Source organism: Pristiophorus japonicus, chromosome 22 (assembly GCF_044704955.1).
Source record: "Pristiophorus japonicus isolate sPriJap1 chromosome 22, sPriJap1.hap1, whole genome shotgun sequence".
In the NCBI taxonomy this organism is placed as follows: Eukaryota; Metazoa; Chordata; class Chondrichthyes; family Pristiophoridae; genus Pristiophorus; species Pristiophorus japonicus.
Genome location: NC_091998.1, coordinates 58193266 through 58214428, shown reverse-complemented (window position 1 = coordinate 58214428; position 21163 = coordinate 58193266). Strand labels below are relative to the sequence as shown.

The 21163-nt window shown below is 49.2% G+C and overlaps 1 protein-coding gene across 5 annotated transcripts in view; it reads right to left on the bottom strand.

Annotated features, from left to right (window-relative positions):
- ggcx (gamma-glutamyl carboxylase) overlaps positions 1-21163 on the bottom strand; it is a 227662-nt gene that overhangs the window by 17105 nt on the left and 189394 nt on the right. For all 5 annotated transcript variants that reach the window (XM_070866183.1, XM_070866184.1, XM_070866185.1 and 2 more), the window contains 6 exons: positions 17091-17169; positions 15573-15679; positions 12106-12269; positions 11223-11518; positions 8967-9098; positions 7453-7604 (listed from right to left, as the gene is read on the bottom strand). In XM_070866183.1, coding sequence (XP_070722284.1) covers positions 7453-7604; positions 8967-9098; positions 11223-11518; positions 12106-12269; positions 15573-15679; positions 17091-17169 — 930 coding nt within the window. The remainder of the gene's footprint in view (positions 1-7452; positions 7605-8966; positions 9099-11222; positions 11519-12105; positions 12270-15572; positions 15680-17090; positions 17170-21163) is intronic.

The following is a 21163-nucleotide window of genomic DNA, read 5'->3' as shown; positions in this document are numbered from 1 at the left end:
GCATGGATGAACTACAACAATTGTACATTCCTGTCTGGCGTAAAAATAAAAAAGGGAAGGTGGCTCAACCGTGGCTATCAAGGGAAATCAGGGATAGTATTAAAGCCAAGGAAGTGGCATACAAATTGGCCAGAAATAGCAGCGAACCCGGGGACTGGGAGAAATTTAGAACTCAGCTGAGGAGGACAAAGGGTTTGATTAGGGCAGGGAAAATGGAGTACGAGAAAAAGCTTGCAGGGAACATTAAGACGATTGCAAAAGTTTCTATAGATATGTAAAGAGAAAAAGGTTAGTAAAGACAAACATAGGTCCCCTGCAGTCAGAATCAGGGGAAGTCATAACGGGGAACAAAGAAATGGCGGACCAATTGAACAAGTACTTTAGTTCGGTATTCACCGAGGAGGACACAAACAACCTTCCGGATATAAAAGGGGTCGGAGGGTCTAGTAAGGAGGAGGAACTGAGGGAAATCCTTATTAGTCGGGAAATTGTGTTGGGGAAATTGATGGGATTGAAGGCCGATAAATCCCCAGTGCCTGATGGACTGCATCCCAGAGTACTTAAGGAGGTGGCCTTGGAAATAGTGGATGCATTGACAGTCATTTTCCAACATTCCATTGACTCTGGATCAGTTCCTATGGAGTGGAGGGTAGCCAATGTAACCCACTTTTTAAAAAAGGAGGGAGAGAGAAAACAGGGAATTATAGACCGGTCAGCCTGACATCGGTAGTGGGTAAAATGATGGAATCAATTATTAAGGATTTCATAGCAGTGCATTTGCAAAGAGGTGATATGATAGGTCCAAGTCAGCATGGATTTGTGAAAGGGAAATAACGCTTGACAAATCTTCTGGAATTTTTTGAGGATGTTTCCAGTAGAGTGGACAAGGGAGAACCAGTTGATGTGGTATATTTGGACTTTCAGAAGGCTTTCGACAAGGTCCCACACAAGAGATTAATGTGCAAAGTTAAAGCACATGGGATTGGGGGTAGTGTGCTGACATGGATTGAGAACTGGTTGTCAGACAGGAAGCAAAGAGTAGGAGTAAATGGGGACTTTTCAGAATGGCAGGCAGTGACTAGTGGGGTACCGCAAGGTTCTGTGCTGGGGCCCCAGCTGTTTACACTGTACATTAATGATTTAGACGAGGGGATTAAATGTAGTATCTCCAAATTTGCGGATGACACTAAGTTGGGTGGCAGTGTGAGCTGCGAGGAGGATGCTATGAGGCTGCAGAGCAACTTGGATAGGTTAGGTGAGTGGGCAAATGCATGGCAGATGAAGTATAATGTGGATAAATGTGAGGTTATCCACTTTGGTGGTAAAAACAGAGAGACAGACTATTATCTGAATGGTGACAGATTAGGAAAAGGGGAGGTGCAAAGAGACCTGGGTGTCATGGTACATCAGTCATTGAAGGTTGGCATGCAGGTACAGCAGGCGGTTAAGAAAGCAAATGGCACGTTGGCCTTCATAGCGAGAGGATTTGAGTACAGGGGCAGTGAGGTGTTGCTACAGTTGTACAGGGCCTTGGTGAGGCCACACCTGGAGTACTGTGTACAGTTTTGGTCTCCTAACCTGAGGAAGGACATTCTTGCTATTGAGGGCGTGCAGCGAAGGTTCACCAGACTGATTCCTGGGATGGCGGGACTGACCTATCAAGAAAGACTGGATCAACTGGACTTGTATTCACTGGAGTTCAGAAGAATGAGAGGGGACCTCATAGAAACGTTTAAAATTCTGACGGGGTTAGACAGGTTAGATGCAGGAAGAATGTTCATAATGTTGGGGAAATCCAGAACCAGAGGACACAGTCTAAGGATAAGGGGGAAGCCATTTAGGACCGAGATGAGGAGGAATTTCTTCACCCAGAGAGTGGTGAACCTGTGGAATTCTCTACCACAGAAAGTTGTTGAGGCCAATTCACTAAATATATTCAAAAAGGAGTTAGATGAAGTCCTTACTACTAGGGGAATCAAGGGGTATGGTGAGAAAGCAGGAATGGGGTACTGAAGTTGCATGTTCAGCCATGAACTCTTTGAATGGCGGTGCAGGCTAGAAGGGCCGAATGGCCTACTCCTGCACCTATTTTCTATGTTTCTAGGTACAGCAGGCGGTGAAGGCGGCAAATGGTATGTTGGCCTTCATAGCTAGGGAATTTGAGTATAGGAGCATGGAGGTCTTACTGCAGTTGTACAGGGCCTTGGTGAGGCCTCACCTGGAATACTGTGTTCCGTTTTGGTCTCCTAATCTGAGGAAGGACGTTCTTGCTATTGAGGGAGTGCAGCGAAAGTTCACCAGACTGATTCCTGGGATGGCAGGACTGACATATGAGGAGAGACTGGATCAACTGGGCTTGTATTCACTGGAGTTCAGAAGAATGAGAGGGGACCTCATAGAAACGTTTAAAATTCTGACGGGTTTAGACAGGTTAGATGCAGGAAGAATGTTCCCAATGTTGGGGAAGTCCAGAACCAGGGGACACAGTCTTAGGATAAGGGGTAGGCCATTTAGGACTGAGATGAAGAGAAACTTCTTCACTCAGAGAGTTGTTGATGCCAGTTCATTGGATATATTCAAGAGGGAGTTAGATATGGCCCTTATGGCTAAGGGGATCAAGGGGTTTGGAGAGAAAGCAGGAAAGGGGTACTGAGGTGAATGATCAGCCATGATCTTATTGAATGGTGGTGCAGGCTTGAAGGGCCGATTAGCCTACTCCTGCACCTATTTTCTATGTTTTTATGTAACAAAATAGATGAGTTGACGGCACAAATAGATACAAATGGGTATGATCTGATAGCCATTACAGAGACGTGGTTGCAAGATGACCAGGATTGGGAACTAAATATTCAGGGGTATTTGACAATTCGGAAGGACAGACAGAAAGGAAAAGGTGGGGTAGCGCTGTTAATAGAGGATGGGATCAGTGCGTTAGTGAGAAACGATATTGGCTCAGAGGATCAAGATGTTGAATCAGTTTGGGTGGAGATAAGGAATAATAAGGGGAAAAAGTCACTGATGGGCATAGTCTATAGGCCCCCTAACAGTAGCTACACAGTTGGACGGAGTATAAATCAAGAAATAATGGAGGCTTGTAATAAAGGAATGGCAATAATCATGGGAGATTTTAACCTTCATATTGATTGGACCAAGCAAATTGGCCAGGGCAGCCTTCAGGAAGAGTTCATAGAGTGTATCCAGGATAGTTTCCTTGAACAGTATGTTGCGGAACCAACCAGGGAGCAGGCAATCTTAGATCTGGAGCTGTGTAATGAGCCAGGATTAATAAATGATCTCGCAGTAAAGGATCCTCTAGGATTGAGTGACCAAAACATGGTTAAATTTCAAATTTAGATGGAGGGGAGAAAGTTGGTTCTCAAACCAGTGTCCTAAGCTTAAATAAAGGGGACTACAAAGGTATGAAGACAGAATTGGCTAAAGTAGACTGGGAAAATAGACTAAAGAATGGGACAGTTGATGAGCAGTGGCAGACATTTAAGGAGATATTTCATAACTTGCAACAAAAATATATCCCAATGAGAAGGGAAGACTGTATGAGAAGGGATAACCATCTGTGGCTAACTAAAGAAATAAGGTATGATATCAAATTGAAAACAAAGGCATACAATGTGGCCAAAACTAGTGGGAGGCCAGATGAATGGAAAACTTTTAAAAGCCAGCAAAGAACGACTAAAAAATGATAAAGAGAGGGTAGATAGATTGTGAAAGTAAAGCAGCACAAAATATAAAAACAGACAGTAAGAGTTTCTACAGGTACATAAAAAGAAAAAGAGTGGCTAAAGTAAATGTTGGTCCCCTAGAGGATGAGACTGGGGAATTAATAATGGGGAACAGGGAAATGACAGAGACTTTGAACAAATATTTTGTATCAGTCTTCACAGTAGAAGACACTAAAAACATCCCAATAGTGGATAATTAAGGAGCTATAGGGAGAGAGGAACTTAATACAATCATTATCACTAATGAAGCAGTACTCACTTAGTCCCCTGGACCTGACGGCTTACATCCTACGGTCTTAAAAGAGGTGGCTGCAGAGATAGTGGATGCATCGGTTATAATCTACCAAAATTCCATAGATTCTGGGGCAGTCCCAGCGGATTGAAAAATCGCAAATGTAACGTCCCTATTTAAAAAAGGAGGTAGACAAAAAGCAGGAAACTAAAGACCAGTTAGCCTAACATCTGTGGTTAGGAAAATGCTGGAATCCATTATTAAGGAAGCAGTAGCAGGACATTTGGAAAAGCATAACTCAATCAAGCAGAGTCAGCATGGTTTTATGAAAGGGAAATCATGTTTGACAAATTTGCTGGAGTTCTTTGAGGATGTAACGAGCAGGGTGGATAAGGGGGAACCAGTGGATGTGGTATATTTGGATTTCCAGAAGGCATTCAATAAGAGGCCACATAAAAAGTTACTGCATAAAATAAAAGTTCACAGGGTTGGGAGTAATATATTAGCATGGATAGAGGATTGGCTAACTAACAAAAAACGGAGTCGGGATAAATGGGTCATTTTCCGGTTGGCAATCAGTGGGATGCCGCAGGGATCGATGCAGGGCCCTCAACTATTTACAATCTATATTAATGACTTGGATGAAGGGACCGAGTGTAATGTAGCCAAGTTTGCTGATGATACAAAGATGAGTGGGAAAGCAAATTGTAAGGAAGACACAAAAAATTTGCAAAGGGATATAGACAGGCTAAGTGAGTGGGCAAAAATTTGGCAAATGGAGTATAATGTGGGAAAATGTGAGGTTATTCACTTTGGCAGAAAAAATAGAAAAACAAATTATAATTTAAATGGAGAAAAATTGCAAAGTGTTGCAGTACAGAGGGACCTGAGGAGTCATTGTGCTTGAAACACAAAACGTTAGTATGCAGGTACAGCAAGTAATCAGGAAGGCAAATGGAATGTTGGCCTTTATTGCAAGGGGGATAGAGTATAAAAGCAGAGAAGTCCTGCTACAACTGTACAGGGTATTGGTGAGGCCACACCTGGAGTACTCCGTACAGTTTTGGTCTCCGTATTTAAGGAAGGGTATACTTGCATTGGAGGCTGTTCAGAGAAGGTTCACTAGGTTGATTCCGGAGATGAGGGGGTTGACTTATGAAGATAGGTTGAGTAGGTTGGACATATACACATTGGAATTCAGAAGAATGAGAGGTGATCTTATCGAAACATATAAGATAATGAGGGGGCTCGACAAGGTGGATGCAGAGAGGATATTTCCACTCATAGGGGAAACTAAAACTAGGGGACATAGTCTCAGAATAAGGGGCCACCCATTTAAAACTGAAATGAGGAGGAATTTATTCTCAGAGGGTTGTAAATCTGTGGAATTCTCTGCCCCAGAGAGCTGTGGAGGCTGGGTCATTGAATATATTTAAGGCGGAGATAGATAGATTTTTGAGCGATAAGGAAGTAAAGGGTTGTGGGGAGCTGGCGGGGAAGTGGAGCTGAGTCCATGATCAGATCAGCCATGATCTTATTGAATTGCGGAGCAGGTTCGAGGGGCCAAATGGCCTATTCCTGCTCCTATTTCTTATGTTTTTATACTCACGGAGGCACTTAAAGATTAACAATTATGACCAGGGTAAAGCGGGTGTTAGCGAATCACCAGCCCGCTTTACCCTTCTACTGACTTCAATGACGAGTGGTGTGCACAGAGTGGTCTTAAATGGAGTGCTTCTGAACAGAGTGTTAAAGTTGGAAATTTGGAAAAAGTGAGAATTCTCAGCAGAGGGGCAAGGAGGTGCTGCTTTTTGCCTCCAATACTCGTAGTGCTTTGTGTTACAGGTAAATAATTTAATCTATCTATAACAAACTAGTTCTAGTAATTAGTTAAGAACTAAATTGTAATCTAAGTTAATTAAATACATAAACTCTAAATAATTAAATAAATAAAACGAGATAATATAGGGAAGTGCGGTGTGCCGCGACTGCAGCATGTGGGAGTTTGTGGAGAGCATCGCGATCCCGGACAACCACATCTGCAGTACGGTCTGCAACTCGAGTAACTTTGGCTCAGACTTGTTAAGCTAGAGTCCGAGATGCAGACATAATGGGGCATCAGAGAGTTGGAGAGTTACCTGGACACTTTGATCCAGGAGATAGGTTAGGTAGTGGTACAAGCCTGGTTTGTGGTCAGGGACAGGAGGGTGTGACTCAGGCAGGTAAGAGGACCTCCAGTCAGTGCTGGAGGAGTCTCGGCCTTTTCTCTTATCCAACAGGTATGTGGTTCTTGCTGCCGGTTTGGTTGAAGGCAGATTCAGCAGGGTGGATGAGCAAACTGACCACGACACTAGGGCACAGGAGGCCATTCAAGTGGGGGGAGTGAATAGGATGTTGTAGTAGTACGGGACAGTATAGTCATGGGGATAGATACTGTTCTCTGTAGCCGTGCCTGGGAGTTCCAGAGGCCGTGTTGCCTGCCCAGTGCCAGGGTTAAGGATATCTCCTCGCGGCTGGAGAATAATTTGGAGTGAGAGAGGGAGGATCCGGTTGTCGTGGTTCACATATGAACCAACGGCATAAGTAGGAATAAGGTTCTGCTGAGCGGGTTTGAGGAGCTCAGGTCCAAATTAAAACGCAGAAGCTCAAAGGTAATAATCTCTGGATTGTTGCCTGACCAGCACGTGCAAATTGGCACAGGGACAAGCAGATCGGAGAGTGACATGCATAGCTCAAAGAGGGGTGCGGGGGGTAAGGGGTTTAAAGTCATGGGCCACTGGCACCAGTACTGGAAAAAGAGGGAGCTGTTATGTTGGGACGGGCTCCACTTAAACCAGACTGGGACAAGTGACCTGGTGAATCAAAAATCTAGGGCTCCAGATAGGGCTTTAAACTAAAAAGGGCGGAGGGGTCAGGTGAGGGTAATCTTATAAATCTAAAGAGAAAAGTCAAGACAATGGAGCAATGCAGTGATTTGGGTAAAGATAAGCAGTGGAGTTTTGAAGAATGAGAGGTGATCTCATTGAAACACACAAGATTCTGAGGGGGATTGACAGGGTAGATGCAGAGAGGTTGTTTCCCCTGGCTGGAATGTCTAGAACTGGGGGGCACCGTTTGAGGATAAGGGGTCGGCCATTTGACACTGAGATGAGGAGAAATTTCTCAGAGGGTGGTGAATCATTGGAATTCTTTACCCCAGAGGGCTATGGATGCTGAATTGTTGAGTATATTCAAGGCTGAGATCGATAAGATTTTTGCACATGGGGGATATGGGGATGGGGCGGGAAAATGGAGTTGAGTTCAAAGATCAGCCACGATCTTATTGAATGGCGGAGCAGGCTCGAGGGGCCATATGGCCCACTCCTGCTCCTCATTCTTATGTTCTTATGACTATTTGCTGTGACCTGTTTTTTTGCTCGATGACAAAAGTTAAAATCACTGCCAACGTGAGATCATATGCCCAATCATTTCTGCTCTCACCGCTGCTGAAATCTGTCATTTATAGACACCCAGATATCAAAGTAGATTTGGGGATCAGAGATGTTGTATCTCTGCAGTTCTCTGGCAAGGCAGCTGGAATACTGCTTCAACATATCCGCATGGTCCTTCCAACGCCGGCTCTGGGTCCACACCTGCACAGAGGGAACAGACAGTGTTTGCAGTCATGTAGTTTAGCAGTGAGAGTGCAGACACCTGCCTTGGCTTCGCACAACACAAAATAACTACAAGGGCTCACCCCCCCAAATGGCAAGTGGGTAAGGTCACCACCTGGTGTAGCACTAGACCATAGAGAGCAGGGAGGTCTCTGTGGAGTTTATCTGTTAGGCACCAGTATAGGTGGCGAAACTAGCCTCAGTTCCTCGGCGGTTAGGGAAGGGGAAACGAAGCCAGTTAAAAGTCAGCTGGACTCTCAATCACTATCCAGGGACATTGGACAATGACACGACTGGGCTTGAGAAAGCATGAATTAACTTGCATTTATATAGCGCAAAAGTGTATATTTGTTTTTAAAAACACACAGGACACAATCCGACAGCCCTGTTTCCGTCTGCGCTGCAGGCAAGTGTCTTCAATAGCCTCAGGGCATTCTTAAGTCTCACAGCAAATGTAGTACTTCTGCAGTGTTGGCATTGTTAGAATCATAGAAGAGTTACAGCACTGAAGGAGGCCATTCGGCCCGTCGAGCCCGGGCTGGCTCTCTGCAAGAGCACTGCAGCTCATCCCGCTCCCCCACCTGTTCCCCTGAAAATGTTTTTCCTTCAGGTACTTATCCAATTCCCTTTTGAAAGCCGTGATTGAGCCTGCCTCCATCACCGTGAATTCCAGATCCTAACCACTCGCTGCATAAAAAAGGTTTTCCTCCAGTCACCCTTGGTTCTTTTGCCAATCAGCTTAAATCTGTGTCTTCTGGTTCTAGACCCTTCCGCCAATGGGAACAGTTTATCTCTATCCACTCTGTCTAGACCCCTATATGTAGGAAAATGCGACAGCCAATTAGTCCCACAAATTCCAATGAGATAAATCTGTTTTTGTGATGTTGGTTGAGGCCTAAATATTGGCCTCCAGGACACCAGAGTGAACTCCCCTGCTCTGCTTCAAAATAGTGGCCATGGGATCTTTTACATCCATCCGAGAGGGCAGACGTAGTCTCGGTTTAATGTCTTATCCAAAAGACAGCACTCAGAGTTCTCCCTCAGCACTGCACTCGAGTGTCAGCCTAGGTTCTATACCAGGGCTTGAACCCACAACTTTCTGACGAAGAGGTGAAAGTGTTGGGTCTGAGTGCAGTGGACAGGCTCAGATAGGAAGGTGCCTGTTGAGCTGTACCCAACAAGAGCCAATGCTTTCAGTGTGAGGGGAGAACAATGGAAAAAGTAAACCCTGTAACACACGGATACTGCACAATACAGATGTTGGTACAGAAACAGCTCCTTTACCCACTCAGGGTGGGAGCTGGCAATTGGGTTCAGGGCTTTGGCAGCATGTTAACTCACACCGGGATTCAGGTAACCAATCTCGCCAGTTACTCCATCCTTATAGGTTATCTTGACATGTTGGTGGGATCTGGTATGAACCATCATGTCCCAGGAATATCCGTACAGTCCGTTGGTCCAGTTATTGTATCCCTGCAGGTAGAAGGAGCAATCAGTTAGTCCTACTTTTAACTTTAGCTTTAATTTTACTACGTGTTGTTGGCGAGGGAATATATAGGGCCCTGTCCAGCTAATGATTGTGTCTTGTCTTTGGCTACAATCCTTCCCTGTGATGTAATGTAGGATAAATGCATTGAGGAGTAATCAGAACAGTAACACAGATCCAGAGGTTGCTGCAAACTTGTGTGTGAGGGACCCCCATTCAAACACTAGTACATTCCCAGGGATCCCCATTCAAACACTGGTACATTCCCAGGGACCCCCAATCATACACTGGCACATTGTCAGGGACCCCCATTCAAACACTGGCACATGCCCAGGGACCCCCATTCAAACAATGACCATTCCATGGGGCCCCCATTCAAACACTGGTACATTGAGGCGAATAGCAGAGATGCATTTAAGGGGAAGCTACATAAGCACGAGAGAAAGGAATAGGAGGTGCTGATAGGGTGAGTAGAGTGGGAGGAAACTTGTGCAGAGCATAAACACCAGCACACAGCAGTTGGGCTGAATGGCCTGTTTCTGTGCTGTAAATACTATGTAATAAGCATGAAGCTTGCCTCTGACCACCTCCGACATTTGTAAAACCAGCAGCAGGTCAGTTCAGTCGCTGAGAAACACTCCCATCTAGTGGCCAACCTGAGAATGGACAGCTTGGATTACCACCAGACAAGTGTGGAGTTCAAGGTCCCGGGAGCCAAAACGTGCAAGAATGTGAAATCCAGCAGTTGTACTGACAGCTTTTCAGACATCAGATTAAAGGTTTGTATAGCTGCTCGTAGACAGAGAAAAGAGGTGAAGAGGGGACATAGCACTCCACAAAGTGCAGGATATTTCTCTGGCACAGTAACTCTTCGCATGAACAGTTGATGGTGCAAATTCATGATTCTCGATAGTGTGGTGCCAAAGTACAGTTCCATGCTCACTCTCCCCCTCACTGGGTACAGTTCCATGCTCACTCTCCCCCTCACTGGATACAGTTCCATGCACACTCTCCCCCTCACTGGGTACAGTTCCATGCTCACTCTCCCCCTCACTGGATACAGTTCCATGCTCACTCTCCCCCTCACTGGATACAGTTCCATGCACACTCTCCCCCTCACTGGGTACAGTTCCATGCTCACTCTCCCCCTCACTGGGTACAGTTCCATGCTCACTCTCCCCCTCACTGGATACAGTTCCATACTCACTCTCCCCCTCACTGGGTACAGTTCCATGCTCACTCTCCCCCTCATTAGATACAGTTCCATGCTCACTCTCCCCCTCACTGGATACAGTTCCATGCTCACTCTCCCCCTCACTGGGCAGTTCCATGCTCACTCTCCCCCTCACTGGGTACAATTCCATAGAATAGTTACACGATCAAATCTCCTCTCAACCTTCTCTGCTCCAAGGAGAACAAGCCCAGCTTCTCCAGTCTATCCCCGTAACTGAAGTCCCTCATCCCTCGAACCATTCTCGTCAATCTTTTCTGTACTCTCTCAAAGGCCTTCACATCCTTCCTAAAGTGTGGTGCCCAGAATTGGACACAATACTCCAGTTGAGGCCGAACCCAGTATTTTATACAGGTTCATTACAGTTTCCATGCTTCTGGGGCTGAATTTTCGGGGCGCTAATGACGACGGGATGGTCCCGATACCGCCCGGGAACAGTTTGCGCCTCAGTCTGCAAAATTGGTCAGCTGGGCCCGGAGTGTGGGGCGGGGTGCTAAGGGAGGACCTCTCTCAGGGCGCTAGGCCGGCTGAGCATGCGAAAATCCCAAGCTAAACAGCCGGCCTGGGAACGCTCTGAGAGAGGCCTGGGGAGAAAAGAAAACTGAAAAACACCAAAAACATTCCCCAAAAATACCTCACACCACCACAACATAAATCGCAAAAAAAATACAATAACTCCACACCTCACTGGGTACAGTGCCACAGTCACTCCCCACCTCACCCCTCAGTGGGTACAATTCCACAGTCACTCCCCACCTTAACCCGTCACTGGGTACAGTTCCACGGTCACTCTCCGCATCTCGACTGTGGCCATCCTTGACTTTGTGATGACAGGCAGTGCCAGGAGGCTATTTGAAAGTGGAGAGTATCAAACACCTACCTGTGTGATGAAGTGCGAATAGGGTAAAAAGAACTGCTCGGCAAGGTAGAGGACAACGAAGATTGCCCCCAGCCTCTGTCGCAACTTCAGTGCTGTCTCCTTGCTGCCACGCTGCGGGTTTCTGCCCTTCCCGTTGGGTTCCGTGACCCGGTACGCACACGAGTTGCTCTGCTGGGGCGGATCAGCGAGTGGGAGCAGCTTCCTCAGGAACGCAGGGCATTTCCAAATTATTGCTTTGGGCCAGTTTGGGTAGCAGAAGAGTGGAGATGTTGCCAACATGGTGTAGGGGAACATTCCTGAAGAGAGAGTGACATTCCAAGGGGTTGATTATAAATTGCAAAAAAAAAATTACATTTATATTATTTTCTAAATTTATGATTCCCCTTCCATCCTTTACTTTCTCCCTCCTCCGGTCATTGCTGGATCTTATGGAGTACAGTTTCTCAGGCAACCAGTGACGGGCTATTGAACTATGTCGGGTACAGCATGCAGAGCAGGATTCGGTCCTCACATACTATACTGCATTAGTCAGTACTGAGCACCGTCAATCTGTTCCTTTGACAACACCAACTAATGCTGGCCAATGAGATGGTGCAATGTCGGAGGATTATCTGGTATGATTCTAACGCTGACGGACATGGGCGTTCCCAAATGTGTGTTTTCCGGTATGCCTCAGTTTGATAAATACTTGGCTGTGAGGACATCGTGCATGAGGCTCAGCTGTGATGCTCCCCATGGCTCAAACAGCCTGTGGACACTCAGCGTGTGGACTTACAATGGGGGAAATGGCCGTGTGGGTGGGGTGCTGCAGGTCTCCGGCGGAGCTGTTAAGATTCGATAACGACAAAAAATTTCAAACGAGACTGGAGGAGGAAGCAATTACCGATGCTGAAGAGCTGGGAGTTCATGCAATGGAAGTAGGACACGGTGACCATGGCGTACGGGCGGGTGAGGTCGAAGAAGAGAAGGTATCCGGCGGTCAGGTCCAGGAGCAGGCCTCCGCCGTGTACGATCAGAAGGTTCACCAGCTCCTCCGACATCACCACCCTGTTGGAAGGGGAAAAGGCACGGGTTAGTGCAACAGATTCCTGAATGGGGCAGGAAAAGGGTTTCTCCACGCCCACGGGAAGTGGTCCCGATGTAGTTCACCAAACGCGCCGAACAATGCAGCATCAGGGTGGTCAATATCTGGTCTGATATTGAGAGGGGCCGGGGCGGCTCCATTTACATTAGGGGGGGGGGGGGGGGGGAGGCGGGCGGGTCCATTTACACTAGGGGGGGCATAGCCCCACTTACATTGGGGGAGGGGGGCATGGCCCCACTTACACTGGGTGGTGGGGCCAGGGCGGCCCCATTTACACTGGGGGGGGGGCATAGCCCCACTTACATGGGGGGGGCATGGCCCCATTTACACGGGAGGGGCATGGCCCCATTTACATGGGGGGGGGCATGGCCCCACTTATTCTGGGGGAGGGCATGGCCCCATTTACATTGGGGGGAGGGGGTGGAAATCGGGCCCCTATGATTTACACAGAACTTTGCAAGCTGAGCCTTCCAGTGTGTGTTGTGGAGCCCCCTGGACGGCAGGAGATGGACTGCAGTGGCCAATGTGCAGAAACCCACACTGCTGCATAGCTGGGTGGGAGTGAGCTGGACTCAGCCCAGAAATAAACAGGTTCACGCCCAACTCCAGAGGTTAATCTGGGCAAAAAATCCAGTGCAGTGCTGAAGGAGTGCTGCATTGTCAGAGGGATACCGCAGGGATCAGAGCTGGGACCCCAACTATTTACAATCTATATTAATGACTTGGAAGAAGGGGCTGAGAGTAACGTAGCCAAGTTTGCTGACGGCACAAAGATGGGAGGAAAAGCAATGTGTGAGGAGGACACAAAAAATCTGCAAAAGGACATAGACAGGCTAAGTGATGGGCAAAAATTTGGCAGATGGAGTATAATGTTGGAAAGTGTGAGGTCATGCACTTTGGCAGAAAAAAACGAAGAGCAAGTTATTATTTAAATGGAGAAAGATTGCAAAGTGCCGCAGTACAGCGGGACCTGGGGGTACTTGTGCATGAACACAAAAGGATAGTATGCAGGTACAGCAAGTGATCAGGAAGGCCAATGGTATCGTGGCCTTTATTGCAAAGGGGATGGAGTATAAAAGCAGGGGAAGTCTTGCTACAGTTAGACAGGATATTGGTGAGGCCACACCTGGAATACTGCGTGCAGTTTTGGTTTCCATATTTACGAAAGGATAAACTTGCTTTGGGGGCAGTTCAGAGAAGGTTCACTAGGTTGATTCCGGGGATGAGGGGGTTGACTTATGAGGAAAGGTTGAGTAGGTTGAGCCTCTACTCATTGGAATTCAGAAGAATGAGAGATGATCTTATCGAAATGTATAAGATTATGAGGGGGCTTGACAAAGTGGATGCAGAGAGGATGTTTCCACTGATGGGGGAGACTAGAACTAGAGGGCATAATCTTAGAATAAGGGCCTGCAGACTTGTTGATGGCGATGGAAGCGTTTAAAAATGATAAATCACCTGTCACGGCCCGCCAGATTAGGACTTGGACCAGCTAAGATTCTCTGCTGTCCGTAGTAAAAAACTGTGTACTGCATGGGAGCTGGGCCAGCATCCCCGCTGAAATGCAAGAGCCAATCAAGCCGGTCCAGCGGCAAAAGGACGAGCTGTCCATTCAGGCAGACTGCCTGTTGTGGGGTAACCACATAGTGCTACCCAAAAAGGGCAGGGAGACGTTCATCTCGGATCTCCACAGCACATACCCTGATATAGTAATGATAAAAACGATAGCCAGATCCCACGTGTGGTGGCCCGGTATCGACTCTGACTTAGAGTCCTGTGTACGGCAATGAAGCGTATGTGCTCAGTTGAGCAACACGCCCAGAGAGGCACCACTAAATTTGTGGTCCTGGCCCTCCAGACCATGGTCGAGGATCCATGTCGACTATGCGGGCCCGTTTCTCGGTAAAATGTTCCTGGTGGTGGTGGATGCTTTTTCAAAATGGATTGAATGTGAAATAATGTTGGGAAGCACCGCCACCGCCACCATTGAAAGTCTGAGGGCCATGTTTGCCACCCACAGCCTGCCTGATATACTGGTCAGTGACAACGGGCCATGTTTCACCAGTGCCGAATTTAAAGAATTCATAACCCGCAATGGGATCAAACATGTCACCTCGGCCTCATTTAAACCAGCCTCCAATGGGCAGGCAGAGGGGCAATACAAACAATCAAACAGAGCCTTAAACGAGTCAAAGAGGCTCACTCCAAACCCGCCTGTCCCAAGTACTGCTCAGCTACCGCACGAGACCCCACTCGCTCACAGGGGTGCCCCCGGCTGAGCTACTCATGAAAAGGACACTTAAAACCAGACTCTCGCTGGTTCACCCCAACCTGCATGATCAGGTAGAGAGCAGGGGCAGTAACAAAATGTAAACGATGGTCGCGCCACTGTGTCACGGGAAATTGATCTGAATGACCCTGTGTATGTGCTAAACTATGGACATGGTCCCAAGTGGATCGCGGGCACGGTGATAGCTAAAGAAGGGAGTAGGGTGTTTGGAGTCAAACTAGACAATGGACAAATTTGCAGAAAGCACCTGGTCCAAACGAGGCTGTGGTTCACAGACTGCCCTGAACAACCCACAGCAGACACCATCTTTTTCGAGCGCACAACATACACCCAAAGGATCAACGACACCACCCTGGACCAGGAAATCGAACCCATCACGCCCAACAGCCCAGCAAGGCCAGGCTCACCCAGCAGCCCTGCAGGGCCAACAACACGCCAGCCCAGCGAGGGCACAGCCAACACACCAGAACAGACATTTGTACCGAGGCGGTCCACCAGGGAAAGAAAGGCTCCCGACCACCTCACCTTGTAAATAATTTTCAATTTGACTTTGGGCAGGAGGGGGAGTGATGTTGTGTATCTGTAAAGCATGCACTCCCATGTTCTGCCACCAGGGAGCTCATCCCCTGAAGTCCCAAGGGATATACAAGCCGGCCCCTAAGGCCTGTTCCTCACTCTGGAGTGTCTTATTAAAGACTGAGGTCACTGTTACTTTAATCTCCCTGTGTGCAGCCTCATCTGTGTTAGGAACACAATGCAGATAATGCTGGAAACAGTCAGCATCGGTGGTAATGGACAGGTTAACCTTTCAGGTGAAGACCCTGGGTCACAATGGTTGCCTACACCTGAGACGTTAACTCATCTGTTCTCTCCACAGGTGCTGACTGACTGGTCGACCTGCTGAGTGTTTGCTGCATTTTCTGCATTAGTTTCAGATTTCCGGTGTCTTTGCTTTCCGCTCAACACAACAACTTACTTAAAGGGATCGAAGAGCCAGTGGTCTGCAAGGTGGTTCATGGAGTACCCTTCCACCCAGTCAGCATCGAGCTTCTTCACACCAGCAATGAAATACACAATGAAGATCTGAAAGAGAGAAAGAGTCTGATGGGATAATGAAATGAAGGCTCTGCCGATGTGGTCACAGCGACTTCAGTAAAGAGTAACGTTCGCTGTACAAATTCTCCATCTGACCCACTCCAACTGTGAGAAACATCCAGGGGCACAATTGACAATTGTAACCGTCCAAACTTAGGCTGTGTGTGTGTGCCCAGTTACAGGTCCATTGTTGAGAGTGGGGGCAATCTGAAAGGATGAACTCAAGGGTATCACACAACATGAAGGATTACTGGGCGAGGCGAGTCGGGTTTCAAGCAGCGCATTAGTATGAATGGACGGACAAAGAGCGTGTATGTGGGACTACTGCTTGTTCAAAGAGCCAGCAGAGGCAGGACGGACCGACTGGCCTCCTTCTGTGCTGTACGTTTCTATCACTCTGTGAAATAAACCCAGTGAAAACACTGCTTTGTGGATCTCGAACGGTTTAAGAACCTCAAGCATTATGTCCTTTCCAGTGAAAAACAAAAATAAAGAACTTGTATTTATATAGCATCTTTCACTACCTCAGGATGTCCCATAGTGCTTTACAACCACTTTTGAAGTGTGGCCACTGTTGCAATGTAGGAAAGAGCCAATTTTCACACAGCAAGATCCCACAAAACAGCAATGTGATAATGACCAGAAAATCTGTTTTAGTGATGTTGGTTGAGGGATAAATATTGGCCCAGGACACTGGGGAGAGCTGCCCTGCTCCTGTCCCTGTCCCTATTTTAACCAATGATCCTGTGGTCAGTGCTGCTCTGAGCTTTTCTTTTGTTCCTAACTCCACGCAGCCTATCCAAACACTCCTCCTTCTGCATCGTCACGGTGAAATCAAGACTCACTGCGCGGTCCCCGGCCTCAAAATAATGCAACTCCTCACCACCATCAGTCTCCCCTCAGTCCTACAATCTGCACGGTTTAAAATCCAAGGCTGGCATCATCTAATCACTATCCTAATTTACCTCATCTTCTCTCCTACTCATTTCAATCTTGCTGCTGTTCTGCAGTGTGGGTCAGCTCGCCACCTGGTTTCGCAGTAACCCTCGTTCACATCACTTTAAAACTATTCCTCATAGGACCATTAGTGCAGGGCACGTGACCAGCATCACCTTTCAGCTATTGTGTGATATACAGCACCAGGGACTGAGAGACCTGTGTGATATACAGCGTCAGGGACTGAGAGACCTGTGTGATATACAGCGTCAGGGACTGAGAGACCTGTGTGATATACAGCGTCAGGGACTGAGAGACCTGTGTGATATACAGCGTCAGGGACTGAGAGACCTGTGTGATATACAGCGTCAGGGACTGAGAGACCCATGTGATATGCCGTGTGATATGCAGTGTCAGGGACTGAGGGACCCATGTGATATGCAGCGTAAGAGTCACCACTAACCTGCATCCTCAGCAGAGTATAATTCCACAGCGGCACCTGAGCATTCCTCTTTTTTGGGTTTCGTAATCCGTCTAGAGACCTAGCAGAGGTTGAAAATTAAAAATAAAATTGTGATTTACGAGTGAGCAGCTGAAGGGAAACGCTGTAGTGAGGTGCTTGTGACATCAAGCGGCACCTGACTAGAGGTTAATGAAGAATGCCGACCCGGTGATTTCAGGACTAATGTGACAGCTGCAGTCCTTGTTATTGAGTTTGTAGTGACTGGGCCCATGTCCGGCCAGTTATATGCCATCTGCGTGGAGCCTTTCCTGCGCCTCCTGCGGATGAGGTTGACGGGACTGGCTCTGCAAGGGCCGGGCGTGGAGGTCGTCCTCTCGGCTTACGCCGATGACGTGCTCCTCACGGTAGAGGATCCCATTGACCTGCGGAGGATGCGTGAGTGCCAGGAGATTTACTCGGCCACATCCTCTGCCAGGATCAACTGGGAGAAATGTTCCGGACTCCTGGTGGGTCAGTGGCGGGTAGACTTCCTGCCGGAGGAGCTCAGGCCTTTTTGCCTGGAGCACGACCCATCTCCTCTATCTGGGAGTCTACCTTAGCCCCGACGAGGAAGCCTGGCCGGCGAACTGGCAAGAGCTGGAGGCCAAGGTCCCGGCTCGCCTAGGGCGCTGGACAGGACTGCTCCGAGTGCTGTCCTACAGGGGTCGAGCGCTAGTCATAAACCAGTTGGTGCCGCTATGTTGTGGTACCGGCTGGTCACTTTGACCCCTCTCCCTGTGTTTGTCGCCAAGATACAGAAGAAGCTGGTGGACTTCTTCTGGAACAACAGGAAGCACTGGGTCTCTGCCGCGGTCTTGAGTCTCCCGCTTGGGGAGGGCGGTCAGTCGTTGGTGTGCGTCAGCGCCCAGCTCGCGACTTTCCGTCTTCAGACCCTGCAGAGATACCTTTACGTTGAGCCCCCTCCTAGGTGGCGTGCTCTGGCGACGTATTTCTTCCGCCAGCAGCACGGCCTCAACTACGACACGCAGCCCCTGTTTGTGAGTGTGGGAGGCGTCAGGACCGCCGTCCAGGGGCTGCCTGTCTTTTACAAGGAACTCACCAGGGTCTGGAAGAAAGTCTCCACCAAGCGCAGCTCTCCACCGGCTGGAGTGGCGGCCGTCCTGCAGGAGCCGCTGCTCGGGAATCCGTACCTCCACGACCGAGGTTTTAGGTGGCGGTCGGACGAGAGGGCTGTGACTGGCGAGGTGACCAGGGTCAGGGACCTGCTCGATGGTGGAGGAGCGGGCTGGATGGCGCCAGACACGCTGGCGCGGCGCCTAAATTCAGCCGACGTCCACCGCGCGGCCGATGCCATCGAGTCGCTAAAAACAGCTCTGGGCCCTGACTCCGTTAGGTGTGTCGAGGAGGCTCAAGCACGTGGGGAGATCCCGTCTGAACTGACCCCCGTCCGGACGGAATTCCTCATCGGCGCCAAACCCCGGAACCTCCCTCGGGAGCCGGCGCCTCACAGCTTGAGCCGCCTCGGGGAAATCCCCTCCGTGCCTTTCAGTTCCGCGCGGAGGGGTTTCCTGTACGGGCTGCTTCTGCACACTCTCAACTTTGCCATCCTCGCCTGCCGTCCGGACATGCCATGGCGTACCATCTTGCCGTCCGGAGGAGGCGGGGGTCCCCGATGGAGTTCACTCTACGCGGGAGTCCTCCCACTATTTATCGGGGACTTGGCCTGGAGGGTGGTGCACAGAGCAGTCCCATGCAACAAATTTTTAAGCTGGTTCACGGGCTCCCAGGCTGCCTGCAATTTCTGTGGTCTTGAAGAGTCCGTGTTCCATGTTTTTATGGAGTGTGCGAGGTTGCAGCCCCTGTTCCATTATTTAAAGGGGCTGCTCCTCAATTTCTGGTTGCACTTCATTCCCACACTCCTGACCTTTGTGCGGAGGGGAGCGGGTAGGTCCAAGGGCCTCCTCGTAGGACTGCTCCTGGACACGGCCAAGGGTGCCATCAGCCGGTCCAGGCAGCGGGCGGTCGAGGGGGTCGTTCAGCCCGACTGCCTGCCTCTCTTCCGCACGTACATCCAAGCCAGGGTGTCCCTGGAGATGGAGCACGCGGTGTCCACTGGTACGCCTTCCGCGAGAGGTGGGCGCCAGAGGGACTGGAGTGCATCATCACCCCCGGCAACCAAATTTTAATTTGATTTTATATGTTTTAAAGTTTAATTTGTTTTAATTGTTGGATTTTTAGTGTCCCCCTCCCCTTTTATAGGAGCACTTGAAAAATATATGGTTTTAATGCCCCCCCAAAAAAAAAAAATCACAAAAAAAAACACAAAAAAACCCAAAAAAAGAAACAAAAAAAGAAACAAAAAACTTTTTTTTAAAAAGGGGGCAGTTAAGTGTCTGGAGTGTCCCACAGATCTGGGGGCACTTGATCTAACGTGTATTTTGTTTCCCCCCCCAAAAGAGTTGTAGTGACTGGGGTTAGTGAGCGGGCGTTGGATGCTGTCACAACTCAGTCAAGGGTTCCCCTGAAAGGCCCGGAGGATAAACAATGCTGTGGAGCCCCACACACCAGGAAAAACTCAAGTTCAATCCGGAGTCCGTGCTGAGATAGCCAATCTCAGCAAAGGCAGGGGTTCCGGTGATTCAATTGGTCTCAATGCACCAGAGCTCGGGAAAGGGACCCATTCTGGTGTATGTGTGTGTGTGAGCGCTTGCGCGGGCCCCAGTCTCAGTTGTGATGCCCTCCACAGTCCAAAAGCTTGATGATACTCTGGGAGAATGGCCAGTCGGAGCAGGTGTTGTAGATGCCTATACCTTGGAACGGTCGAGGAGGAAAAGGGAAGGTAATGCTCTCCACTCTCTGACCTGTGACACTGGGAACTGGTGCTCTCCACTCTCTGACCTGTGACACTGGGAACTGGTGCTCTCCACTCTCCCGTCCTGTGACACTGGGAACTGGTGCTCTCCACTCTCCTGTCCTGTGACACTGGGAACTGGTGCTCTCCACTCTCTGTCCTGTGACACTGGGAACTGGTGTTCTCCACTCTCTGTCCTGTGACAGTGGGAACTGGTGCTCTCCACTCTCCGTCCTGTGACACTGGGAACTGGTGCTCTCCACTCTCTGACCTGTGACACTGGGAACTGGTGCTCTCCACTCTCTGTCCTGTGACACTGGGAACTGGTGCTCTCCACTCTCTGTCCTGTGACACTGGGAACTGGTGCTCTCCACTCTCCCGTCCTGTGACAGTGGGAACTGGTGCTCTCCACTCTCCCGTCCTGTGACACTGGGAACTGGTGCTCTCCATTCTCTGTCCTGTGACACTGGGAACTGGTGCTCTCCACTCTCTGACCTGTAACACTGGGAACTGGTGCTCTCCACTCTCCCGTCCTGTGACACTGGGAACTGGTGCTCTCCACTCTCCCGTCCTGTGACACTGGGAACTGGTGCTCTCCAGTCTCCCGTCCTGTGACACTGGGAACTGGTGCTCTCCACTCTCCCGTCCTGTGACACTGGGAACTGGTGCTCTCCACTCTCCCGTCCTGTGACACTGGGAACTGGTGCTCGCCACTCTCCCGTCCTGTGACAGTGGGAACTGGTGCTCTCCACTCTCTCTCCTGCGACAGTGGGAACTGGTGCTCTCCACTCTCTCTCCTGCGACAGTGGGAACTGGTGCGCTCCACTCTCTCTCCTGCGACAGTGGGAACTGGTGCTCTCCATTCTCTCTCCTGCGACAGTGGGAACTGGTGCTCTCCACTCTCCCGTCCTGTGACAGTGGGAACTGGTGTTCTCCACTCTCTGTCCTGTGACAGTGGGAACTGGTGCTCTCCACTCTCCCGTCCTGTGACAGTGAGAACTGGTGCTCTCCACTCTCTGTCATGTGACAGTTGGAACTGGTGCTCTCCACTCTCTGTCCTGTGACACTGGGAACTGGTGCTCTCCAGTCTCCCGTCCTGTGACACTGGGAACTGGTGCTCTCCACTCTCTGTCCTGTGACACTGGGAACTGGTGCTCTCCAGTCTCCCGTCCTGTGACACTGGGAACTGGTGCTCTCCACTCTCCTGTGACAGTTGGAACTG